At 36.4% G+C, this 13,035-nt stretch overlaps 1 protein-coding gene across 4 annotated transcripts in view; it reads left to right on the top strand.

The window, feature by feature from the left end:
* The window catches only part of MAP2K4 (mitogen-activated protein kinase kinase 4), a 121,212-nt gene that overhangs the window by 65,604 nt on the left and 42,573 nt on the right, over positions 1–13,035 (top strand). For all 4 annotated transcript variants that reach the window (XR_002517842.2, XM_003912361.3, XM_003912362.4 and 1 more), the window contains one exon: positions 8,101–8,220. Coding sequence is in view for 3 of the 4 variants with exons in the window: in XM_003912361.3 (XP_003912410.1) it covers positions 8,101–8,220 (120 nt within the window). In the remaining variant the exon portion in view is untranslated. The remainder of the gene's footprint in view (positions 1–8,100; positions 8,221–13,035) is intronic.

Here is a 13,035-nt window from a genome sequence, read left to right on the forward strand (position 1 = left end):
GGGACTAAAGGCATGTGCCACCACACCCAGCCAATTTTTGTATTATTAGTAGAGGTGGGGTTTCGCCATGTTGGCTAGGCCGATCTCAAACTCCTGACCTCAGATGATCTGCCGGCCTCAGCCTCCCAAAGTGCTGGGGATTACAGGCGAGAACCACCATGCCCAGCCAACAACCTGTATTACCATACCTCACTCTGCATGGGTGTCATTTGAACCAGTATTTGATACATTTCCTGCATATTTTCTATCATTCTTTGTCATCTTATGACCATGCCTCTGAAATTTGTTGACTATATCAGATTTCTACTGTTACCTCATTTTATTGTCGTAAGTACTGAAGTGATGGTCTGTCATTTATGGTCTTTAGACCCTTAACAATTTCAGTGCTAAGATTGACATTGTTTCTTTAAATGTGGATGACGTAGTTAGGAAGAAGATGATACCACTCTTACCAAGGCATGTCAAACTTGTTCCATTAACTTGGTCCTCAGGGCAGCTCTTCCCATAACGTAATATAACACATGCTTTTGGAACTTATCTCTCAGGTGCTCTGATAATACGTAGCAGAAGGTAAGGTAAAAGGAATTAAGTGGATCTCAGTATCCCCAGTGAGAAGAACGGGGCATTACTATTAATTAATTAATGAGGCTGAGATACAACTGAGAGTTTATTAAATTGATTTTAAAAGATTTGAGTGATTTTGCAATTAAGAATTAGCATTGTTTCTTCTGCCCTTAGTAAAACCATATGTGCTTTCATAATTGAAAACAGTTGACTTAACAGACACTTATTTTTTCACAGGAAAGCAAGATTTACATCTGTGATCAGCATTCCAGATATCTTGCTTGCTTCTTTTACTGTTTGTTTTGGTTAATGTTGCCATCTGCTTTGACCTTATTAATGATGACTTTGTGAGAAATCATGGCCATTTTCGTGTGTGATCTATTTAGAAGACTGGCTGATAAGGAGGAACTCGTACCACAAATAAGGAAAATAAGAATACCCAAGATTTTCTGCAGCCCGGAGGAAGGTGATAGGATATTGAGGTGCTGCTATGGTTTCTAGGATTTTCCAGTTTTGGTTTCTAGGATTTTCCAACTTTGTATTACAATGGAATTCTGGACATTTTTGCTGGGAAAGCAGCAGATTTGTAGGGATCAGAATAGTAGGGACACTGTAGGAGTGTGATCCTTGCTGTCCTATCCTCTACATCACTGACTTCGGTTGATCTGATGTCAATCATTGACTAGCAGTGGACTCCCCTTCACATTTTATTTATAGACGGTAACCTTAAGAGGGATCTTTAGCAAGGATTACTTAATGAACAATTGAAGGGTATGTTTATGGCATAGCAGTATTGGTGTTTGTAGATCACAGAAACTGGATGCATTTTCAAAATATTACCACAGCTGTATTAAGATAATCTTTGTTCTTCTTTTGATTTTTAATGCTGAACCTTTGCTATATCACTCTTCATTTTCTGTGGAGAGAAGGTCCCATGTGTTGTGTTTGCTCATGTACTAGTTCCAGGATTTCTGCATGGGGGATAAAATACTTACTGATGTCTGCCTGGTACGAAAAGTAGACAACTGTCATAGGGAGCTTTCGATTTGCTTCTTGTCTTGGCTGTGGTGGTTTTAGCCATCATATAATTCGACAGGACAACAACTGGCAATTACTTGACATAAGGAATACAGGTTCTTTTTTTTTGTTTTTGTTTTTGTTTTTGTTTTTTTTGAGACGGAGTCTTGCTCTGTCACCCAGGCTGGAGTGCAGTGGCGCAATCTTGGCTTACTGCAAGCTCCACCTCCCGGGTTCATGCCATTTTCCTCCCTCATTCTTCCCAGCAGCTGGGACTACAGGCACACGCTGCCACACCTGGCTAACTTTTTTGTATTTTTAGTAGAGACAAGGTTTCACCGTGTTAGCCAGGATGGTCTCGGTCTCCTGACCTCCTGATCTGCCCACCTCGGCCTCCCAAAGTGCTGGGATTACAAGCGTGAGCCCCTGTGCCCGGCCTGGAATAGAGATTGTTTTGGTAACCTTAGATGACAGTAGGTGCTTTTGCAGGGGAACAAGCCCCCTGCACTGAAGTATGGGCTTTAGCTAACCTAGTTATAGCAGATTCCACGTAGATTGCTGAAGAGTAAATACCTTCTGGTATTCTGATTTTGGTTGGTGGTGAATTGAAAATGATGCTTTCTCTTGCTAATGGCCAAATTACTAGTAGCTTGCACTATTTTATCTTGTGTCGATTTGTTTTAATTGATCCCTGGAATAATCTCTAAAGCCCTATACTGTGTTCTTGTAATGATTGAATTCATCACCTTGCTGAGTTTCATTGTGTCTGAGTCCTAATTTCTGATCCAGGAACTCACCTGTTTTTTACTTTGGACTACTCTACCCATTCCTAACTTCTCTAAGCAGCTACAGGTGTACCTGTGCAGCAGGGAGATCTGTCTCCTGCTCTGCTCTTACTGTCTTTTTATACTGCCCTCTGGGACCCTCAGCTGAGCCATACAAACACCTGACAAGAATTTGTCATGTGAGAATTTAGAGATCTGCCAGGACTGATGGTCATTCCTTTCCACGTCAATTTTCCCATTTCTTATGCCCCTCACAGCTCATTCCTCCATGCGTTGTCTCCATTTCAAAACAAAACAAAAATAGCATCAGTTAGAATTGGTAGCCATTTTGTAAGTTTATTTGATTATGATGCTATTTTCAAGTGTCTATGGCACCACTGCTTTCTAAAGTTGTTTTCTGGACTCCTCAGTTCTTGATTCCTTACATGTTTGCTGATGATTCATATCCTTTTCGCCTAGAATGTTCAGATCCTAGGAACTGACACCTGTCATGTCCTCTGTGGAACTTCTGTTTTAATGAAGTGCATATATGACTTGTCATCCAATCGATTTTTTACTCTTGAGTCTTTTGAGTATATAATGACTTATTTTCCCTTTCTCCATGTAGGAATGGGATCAGGTAACCCAGAGTGCCTCTTCACACACATTGTTCAAGAGATAGCATTTGTTTTCTATCTAACAGCTTTCTTTCTCTAGCTTGACTTGGCAGGAAGAAAAACTGGGTTGATCTGGAAGAATCAGTAGTTGTCACATCAGGACACAGGCAATCACAGAATGGGTCATTTCAAGGCAGGCCCTGGTGCTTTGGGATAAGGTGTGTGTGCCTGATTTCTCTAGTAACTGAGATATCTTTGAGCACCCTAACATGGAGATGTAAGGGCTAACTCTGAATCAGGGTGACTGGCAAGGACCACTATCAGAATCAGCCAGGTATTTATTGAGCATCTAGGCACAATGCTACTTGGTGACCTGCTTCTTAGGACCTACTACATGAGCCTTTATTTTGCCTCGTCTGCAACTCCACCCTTAGCCATTGCGTTGTCAGCCTGCCCTCCTTTGCCACATTTGAGTCTTCCTAACCTTACCCCTTAATAGCGATCACTTCATCATCGTGCTCTTTCCCACTATCTCTTCTCCCGGTCTCTTCCCACCCATGAAAACAAATTTAGAAAATGAAGGGAAACAAACAAAAAGTCACCATTTTGATGGGATTGAGGCATAATATCTGAGTAAGAAGGGAATCAGTTAGTTTTCCTTGACAGTATCTACTGCCTGTTTCTCTCCATCCTCTTGTTGCTTCTTTTTCTTTGCTCTTCCACTCCAGTCCTTAAGTGAGTTTAGTTTTATTAGTTCCTCTAGTCCCTTTTCATTATAACAATGTGTCATAGTCTGCTTTAAAGTTTTTCATACTTACCGATGTTTTACTGCTAGTCATTCATGCCTGGTGAGCACCAACAAATCATATGTGAGAGATGGATTTGGTAGGGTTTGGATACAAGGCTGGAGAATGGTGTCAGTGTGAAGAGAGAGCTTCCCTGGAGATCTCAGTATAAAGTTAGAGGACACCTGGAACAGCACCACTTTTACATAGTTCTTCAGTATCAGTAAAAGGTTATTTATACTTTAAATTCAAGTTGTTAAAAATGGAGGCATTCCACATGAGGCTAAATATTATTCAAGATTTTGATCAATAGATGTTATAAGCTGTCAACATTTAAATATACCAGTGACTTTTAGGTGCCATGTTGCACCAAAAGAAGGAAAGCAACCTTTCAACAACTGGGAATTTGGGACATTTCTATATGATTGGGACTGTTCACCAAGTGGATGTTGCTGTGTTTTGCGATGAGGTGGAGTAGAGGGCAAGGGGATCATTTGTAACTGAAAATTTTTAGCTTGTCCTGTGGGACTTGTTAACTTTCAATTACTGCAGCTTAATCCATACAGAACTCCCAGCAACTAAATTTGTGGCTGATCCAACCAATGGCATGAGTTGGACTGGCAGTTACAGAAAAATTATGTTCTTTGGAATTTTTTTTTTAATTGGACAAGAACCATGCATAATGTTAATAGTCTTAACGCCAGATAACTGGGAATGTAATCTTTTTTCCCTGTGTCTCTAAGTGATTCTCAATTGGAGTCGATGTTGGCATTTCTGATGTGTATCTACCTGCTGTTTTTACTGGCATTTACCTGCTTTACTGGGCTTATACTCAACCTTGAATACAGATTTGGACACCAGTTAAAAAAATTAACTTCAAATTTATAAATTTCTTTACTGTAGAAAACTACTTATATATGTAGAGTAGTAATTTTTGTTTTGATTTTCAATGTTTTCTTTATGTTATATTCCAAATAAAGTAAAACTTGAAATAATCTGAAAATACTTCTTATTATTGGGAAAGAGAGGTGGATTTTTTTTCAAGAAACACAATTTAATTTGTCCTGGGGGCATGTAATAACTTAACGCTAAGTTAGTAAAGTTGTGTTCAGTAAAAGAGCTCAGTAACCCCATAATGAAAAAGAATGATTTTGAAAATAATATAAAAAACTTAATGTTCTTGAGTTGATTTTCTTAAGTATTTTATGGTTTCCTGTAGTTTTCATTCTACTTTTTACTGGCAGGGAAAAAAGGTTTGCTGAGCTCAAGTAAACAGCCTTATCTAACTTTTAAATTTATATAAATAAATGAAATTTTCCTGTTACTCAAGGTCTTTTAATCAATGGTTGTTGCTTCTGAACATTATGATTATGAGAATTTCAAGTCATATAGTTGGTGTCACCTTTGTACTTCCATTTTTCTGTGCTCTTAGGGACAGCTTTATAAAGGGAAGAGAAGTTTGTTCTTATTGATGTGTCCAATTTTTAGGTAGTTATGCTCCTTTAATGTTAGAAGATCCTGGACTCATTTGATTCAAATGTAGAAGTCTTTCCCGTAGATATTGTTCTGATGGTCGGTTAGAAAAACTTTCTTGGTAGTAGCTTTAGTCTCTAAGTATGCTCTGATTTGAATCGCTGATTGTCATTATGTCTTCTGCTTGAATTCTTTATTGAGTTATTAAAATCCCTAATTTGAAGTTACTGCTATTAGAGGCATGTGTTTGCAGTTAATCCCCTTTTGGGGTCCTTTAGGCCTTTTGAAATAGTTTATTAATTGCTCACATGGTAAATGTTACAGTTCAACCCTAAAACATTAGTATAATTAAGAGTTAGCTGTTATTGCTCAATTCCAAACAATTCAGATGCAATACCAGCAGCTACTTTTCTACCTACTGCCAGATACTTCGACAAAATGTTCAGAGAGTGTGGGGAGGTGCTGATCTATTGAAAAGCACAATCAACTTCATGTTATACTAGTAGGCCATTCAGCTGCTCTATGTTCTATTTTGTACTAGAAGTGACATTAAAGAATATTTACAGTTGAATAGGTTTTCCTGCCAGTGATCTCAAAGGTTAGAGCTGTGCTGGGAACTCTCTACATTCTGGTTAATAACAGTTCTGTCAGAGATTGTCTCAGTGTTAGGTATCAGTAAGCTGTTGGAACTTCAGTTAGGCCTTTACATCATGTAATCCATATATCCTTTCTGTAGTAACAGTAGGGTTTTTGGACACTGGCTCACTCCCTAAAGTCAGTTCTTGATGATAACTATTGAGGTTTTGACTGTAATATGCTTTCTAATTGAAATATAAATATTTGTACAAATGTATATTTAGCATACCACACAACCAGTTTTGCAAAACAAAAAATAAACTAGTAAAGAAGATACCTTTTAAAATAGTAGTTTATGTGTATGAGTGTATTTCCATTTGCCAATATATTCATACTAGTAAAAATAGAAAAAAATACATTTGTTAACACCTTTTAATAGTGAGAATTAGGTAGAAATCTTCCCCAGCCAAAGGGTTATTTGATTTTTCTTCCCTACTTGTCTCTAATTAACAACTCTTCGTCTATTTTAAATTTAGATATATAGGATAATTAAGATTCTTTTATAAATAATTTCTTGAATTAGCATTTTCACAGCTACACTTTTAGAGTTATTTTTTAAAAAACAGGTACAAAGGTAAAATATTTACAAAAATTATTACATCATGCTTTGTACAAATACAGATCACATCTATTTTGACTTTTAAAAATCCTTTCTGAGCAAACGTGCTGAAGTAGATTTAAAAGTAAGATTAATAATTCATAAACTATGAAAATAATCAAAATGAGAAGGGAAACTTTCCTTAACATTAATAGAACTAGTCTTATTTTGTTTCTATTTTTCATTCTTACTTTAGTCCTTGTTTATCTGAGTATTGATATTTAATATAAAAGTTGTAGATAAATCTTTGTATATAACATAGATGACAGTTAATAAATTTTATTTGCTTATGAAATACTGTAGCTAGCAAGCTGTAAATTTTAAGTAGCAAAATTAAATTTGTTTGGAATATATGGAATTCCTCAAAAATGAAACTGAGAGAACCTACTTCTATTCCTTAAACAACTGCTTATTCTCATGTCACATGAAATACATCTTTTGTATCTCTTTGTGCCTCTGGCTTTTCTGTAAAACGGGCTCGAGAATTTAATTGACTGCCTTCATCCCTTTCAAGAACATTGACAGATACCTCGAAGTCTTTGGAAGACAAAATGCCACCTTGTGTATTTTTTGATACTAACTTGCCTTGTAAGTACATACTATGTATTGTACACAGTGGCGTGGTGTGACATTGTGAACTTTTTTATGAGAACAGAAGTTGTTTGCATGCTTTGATGTTAATCTATAATTTTATTATTAATTTTTTATAATTTCTGAACATGATTCTTTCCTCTCTCTCCATTGCAGTGGGAACTGTCCCTCCCAACACCTCTGTGTTCTATACTGTTCCTGAATAAGAGGTGGGAGGTGGGGTACTTAATGTTTTCTGGCAGTCTCTTAGAAATGTGCAAAGAAATTGTTGTGCCGCTTGGTTAGGAATATATCCCTGGTCTGCAGTAGATGGAGGAGCGCTTTATCAGCTTAGGAATAGACAAAAAGAGCCCTCTGTTTCCTCATTTTTAGGTTTTCTTCCACAGGTTTATGCTGCCCTGCATGCTGACTCGTGGGTTGGAGAGTCAGGTAGAACTTTTTGTTTTTAATGTATAGAAAGTGCAGTTAAAGGACAGAGTCCCAGTCTAGGATTTTGGAGACCTGGATTCTTGTCTGTGCACTACTCCTATACTAGTATTCACTTTATCCAGTTCTGGACTATTTCCCATCTTTATGAATGAGGACACTGTGGTATGGGGATGCTAGTGAGTGAAGAGGGATGTTCTTGCATTGAATGCCTAGATTCCATACAATTTTGAAACGGTGGTTAAAAGTATGTATAAAGCTACCTATAATTATTCATATGAAGCTGTTACAACTCATTATCATTTTCTTTATATTTGCGTATGGGGGTTAATTTTTACTGCCTAAGAACTTCGTTGCATAACTCCCAACATTGTTAGTAAATGCTCATGGTTAAATTGCCCTGTCTCCTTTAAAGGATTTCTGAGTGCTGTTTGTTAAACTTTCTGTGATAAAAGTAATTCTTGTGAAGTGTAAGGAAAGATGGTAATTTTCATATCTGGTATTTGTGAAGCTTGCTTGGTAATTCTTAGTCTCATGGTAGAGGTTTTTCTCTACCATGAGACTAAAAATTATTGTTTTTTTGACAAAAGTATTTTGGTTTTTTGACGTCTTTTGTCATTCTTTTCCAGAGAATTCGGTCAACGGTGGATGAAAAAGAACAAAAACAACTTCTTATGGATTTGGATGTAGTAATGCGGAGTAGTGATTGCCCATACATCGTTCAGTTTTATGGTGCACTCTTCAGAGAGGTAGGAATAAATTGGGTTTTAGCTGACTAATGAATATCTAATTGGGACAAATGAAGATGGCAGGATTTGATTCTATTCTTAAATGCAATATATTAGTAACAAGTTAATATCTCAGTATCTTAGTATGTAACCATGATAACGTACATATTAACTTCTGACTGTTTTTGGGGTGGTGGGTAAGGGGTGAATCACATACGTGTGTGTGTGTGTGTGTGTGTGTGTGTATTTTAGTATTTGTGGCTGTCATTTGTAAATCTCATACAAACATTTTATGTTCTTTAAGAACCTGAAAAATCAGCTGACTTCTAAATATCAGCGCTTTTGCTACAGTTTTAGATTTTCATTGGGCCTTGAGCAATGCCCCCCTGCCCCCCACCCAACTTTATATTTTACCTTTTACTCATCTGTCATCAAGTGTATATCTGCATTTAATATAAACACTTATGTGTCCCTGCCCATAATCCTGAAGTATACCCATCAGACATGGAAATGAACAATTATAATGTAAATTATTTTTTTCTAATTCTTTTATCCAGATTTTTGTGTAGAAACTAAAGCTCTTAATTTCTTGGTCTCATAATCCTGTTTCCTCTGGTTATTTTGTGTCCCAACTTGGGTTATCATTTCTGCTTCCAGCTCTCAATCCACTTACTCATTTCCAGTCATCCAGCTGCCTAAAATGTGGAAGTGAGTTTGGGCTAGGAGTAGAACTGAAGCTGTAAATGAAGCAATACATTATGGTGTCCTAGACTGCCATCAAAAATTGTGATACTTAGTAGGACTTGAACTGAACTGCTAAGCATTTCAAATACTGTTTTAAAAAAGTACCTTTCTCATTTTGCAAATGTTAGTATGAATAGCTGGGTTGTTATAAACTGGTAAGAAAAACCCTCCTGCTCTCTTCTTTTTGGGATGGGATTATAAAGTGTATCCTTGGGGTTTGTATTGTTATTGGCTTTAAAATTAATATATATTTTTGAAACAGGGCTGAATGTAGCACTGAATAGAAATATATGAAATCTTACAATTGGAAAAGATGTTAGAGGTTAGTTAATTCTAAACCTAATTCTGAAATTTTTATTTGTTTTTCTGTACTCTTACTAGGTAACTAGTAACAACACATTCTACTTCATGAGACATTCCCATTTCTTTGTTGAATCACTAATTGTTAGTTCTAGACTCATGTAGTTTCTTTCTATTCCTGTCTTTTTACTTTTTAATGATGAGAATATTCATTTTTATGACCAGATATACTGAATTTATTAATTTTCTTCCATCATTTCACATCAGATTCCATTACATCAGTATACAGTCATGTATTCATGTGCATGACTATAACTTGGACCTAAATATTATGTAATGTTATTCTAAATGTTTGGAACTTTCTTCATGTTGCACAAGAATCTTACCATCTCCTCCTCCCTTTATTCCCAAACTGTGAACTTTTCTTCACAATCATTGAATCATCACACCATATGCAGAGCAATAATTAATTAGGGACTAAATTAGATATTCTCTCCTAACTAGATTCTGTGGTTAGTTTTTTCAGTGCTGTATTCATTTTCACTATAGACTTTCCCCAGCTCTACCTGAACCCTAAATCACCTCCATAGTGCTGGAATATACCAATTTATTTCACTCGTTCATTTATTTAATCATTCAAGTACCATTTACATACCTAGCTTCGGGCTAGATAGTGTGGGAGTCTGACTATATGAAAAGAAAGCCGAGTAAGTCGTATTCGTGATTGACAAAGGTGTAGAAACAAAGCACAGAAGCTTGGAGTAGTGTCTGAGCAATATTCTAATGGTTTTGTTATCATGGATAGCTGAGTCACATTTGGTTTTATGTCTCAGAAGGGTTGAAGGGAGTTGACATATGCAGCTGTAAACACTAACATCTGTTGAATGCTTTGTAGTTTTCACATATATTTTCTTCCCAATAATCTTCGGGATTTGGTGGTATTATCCCCTTTTTTCAGATAGGAAAATGAAATCTAGTGTATTTGACAAAAGTTACACAGCCAACAAGTGGCAGAGATGGGATTCCAGAGACAGAAATCTCGCTGTTCCTTCTATTTTATTACAAGTGGTCCAGAGATGAAGATATATATATAGATATAGATATATATGCTTTTTAAATAAGATTTTTGATATGATAAGATGCGTGATAAGTTGAAGGCTTAGGAACTACACAGTTAAGCTGTACAAAGACCCGGAATGCCTAAGTAGATGAAACATGAACTTTCCCCCCAAATTAGAATGCAATCTGTAATAGGTACTTTCTGAATAATAAAAGATTAAGTTTTAAGAAAGCAGAAAGTAACAACTTTTACAATAGTATGTTTTACAATAAAAATATAGTTTTTCAATAGTTTTACAATAAAAGTATAGTTTTACAAGAAAAGTGTTACTTTTATTATTTACCTTTAAAGAGTGAATAGTAGAAGTGTATTTCCCCAAGTTACAAAGGTTAAAAATATTAAAATGGCCAGGCACGGTGGCTTAAGCCTGTAATCCCAGCACTTTGGGAGGCCAAGGTCGGTGGATCACGAAGTCAGGAGCCCGAGACCAGCCTGGCCAATATGGTGACACCCTGTCTCTATTAAAAATACAAAAATTAGCCAGGCGTGGTGGTGCATGCCTGTAGTCCCAGCTACTCGGGAGGCTGAGGCAGAAGAATCACTTGAACCTGGGAGGTGGAGGTTGCAGTGAGCCAAGATCTCGCCACTGCACTCCAGTCTGGGCAAGAGAGCGAGACTCCATCTCAAAAAAAAAATAATAATAGTATGTATGTGTGTGTGTGTGTGTGTGTGTGTGTGTGTATATATATACACACACACACACATACATATAAAAGAGATTTAATAAGAGTTTAAAGAAACATTTTTCTTTTGCAGTTGATGAGTTACATGTATCTTTTTTGGTGACATGACCTTCAGTTCCAATAATAGACAAAAAAAAATCTGAGTTCATGAAAGGAAATAGTAGAAATGAATGTATGTAGTCAGGACTTTTTACCTTACCTTACTAGCACTGTGAGAGAGACAGTGCTTTCGATTCCTGTTACTGTGAGACACTCTCCAGGGATTTCATTTCGCCTAACTTATACAACCACTGGACTTCAGCTCTTGGTTTGGTTCAGTCAGCCATCCATCGAGGAGCTTATGAGATGTTCCTTTTCTCATTCTTGCAGCAACTATTTATTTGTTTAATTTAAATGTTATTTAAATTTAAGGGATACAAGTGCAGTTTTTTTATATGGATATATTGAGCAGTGGTACAGTTTGGGTTTTTAGTGTATCTGTCACGCAAACAATGTAAATTGTGCCCATCAAGTAATTTTCAATCATCCACCCCTTTCAACTCCTCCCTCCCTTCTGTGTCTCCAAGGTCTCCAGTTCCATATTCTGTCCATGCGTGCACATGATTTAGCTCCCATTTATAAGCGAGAACATGTGGTATTTGTCTTTCTGTTTCTAGGTGGTTTCACTAAAAATGGCCTCCAGTGTATCTGTGTTGCCACAAAAAAAAAAACAAACCAACCATGATTTCATTCTTTTTTTAATGGCTGTCAGTATTCTATTGTGTATGTATGTCACATTTTTAAAAATGTGGACATTTAGGTTGATTGCATGACTTTGCTATTTTACATAGTGCTGCAATAAGCATACCAGTGCAGATATCTTTTCGATATAATGATTTATTTTTCTTTGGGTAGATACCCAGTAGTAGGATTGCTGGATCAAATGGTAGTTCCACTGTTTAGAGATTAATCTTGCTGTTGGGTAATATTGAGCTTCTGAAAGTTCCGTCACTTATTCAGAGCAGTGAATAATACTTAATACTGAAGTTGGTAACTTCTGTGTTGCCATTGTCTTCAACCATGCATAGTTCTTTCTAGGATGGAACCAAACTCAAAAAAAAGTCCAAAGTACAGCTTGGATTTGGTTTAGATAAGTTATTAGGTCACTCAATTGCACATGTTCCTGAGAGTCATTTTCAGGCTTTGTAAGTAGGTGGAAAAAAGAGCTTGATATTAATTGAATAATGGAAGTAACTGCTAGCCTATATTTTACAAAAAAGACCTAGCATTTATCTTAACAGTGCTGAAACCTAGTATCACTTAAAAATTTTTCTGATACATAAAATTTGAGAATTTCATAGCAGGTAAACTCTTAAAACATCTTTTGAGGTTGGGCAATAAATTCTAGTGCAGAAAGCACTGTTCTTGGGTAACTTCTAAATGTAGAAGTTCATCAGATTATAGAAGGCAGTGATGCTGGCTGAAGCGAGTTATCTCCCCCTTTTTTATCCTTACTTCCACCCCTCTTCTCCTTTCCCTCTTCTTTCTCCTTGCAAGTTTTAAATGCAGCTTATGGAGGTAAAATTGACATCTGATAAACTTCCCATATGTAAAGTGTACAGTTTGATATGTTTGAACAAACATATACGCCTGTAGAATTATCACCAAAATCAAGGTAATGAATGTACCTATCACTCACAAGTTTCCTTATACCACATAGGTAATGCCTGCCACCTCTCTGCTGTCCCCATCCTCAGATAACCACTGACCTGCTTTATGCCTTTATAGATTAATTTGTATTTTCTAGATTTTTATATAAATGGGATCTTACAGTATGTACTTCTCTTTTTCAGTTTGTCGTCTTTCATTCAGTATAATTATCTTGCATTTATCAGTAGTTTATTCCTTTTTATTGCCGAGTACTATATGTAATGTTCCATTATGCAGACATATCAGTTTGTTACTCATTTACCTGTTGATGGCCTTTTGGATTGTTTTCAGTTTTTGTCT

Source organism: Papio anubis, chromosome 17, assembly GCF_008728515.1.
Source record: "Papio anubis isolate 15944 chromosome 17, Panubis1.0, whole genome shotgun sequence".
Taxonomy (NCBI): domain Eukaryota; kingdom Metazoa; phylum Chordata; class Mammalia; order Primates; family Cercopithecidae; genus Papio; species Papio anubis.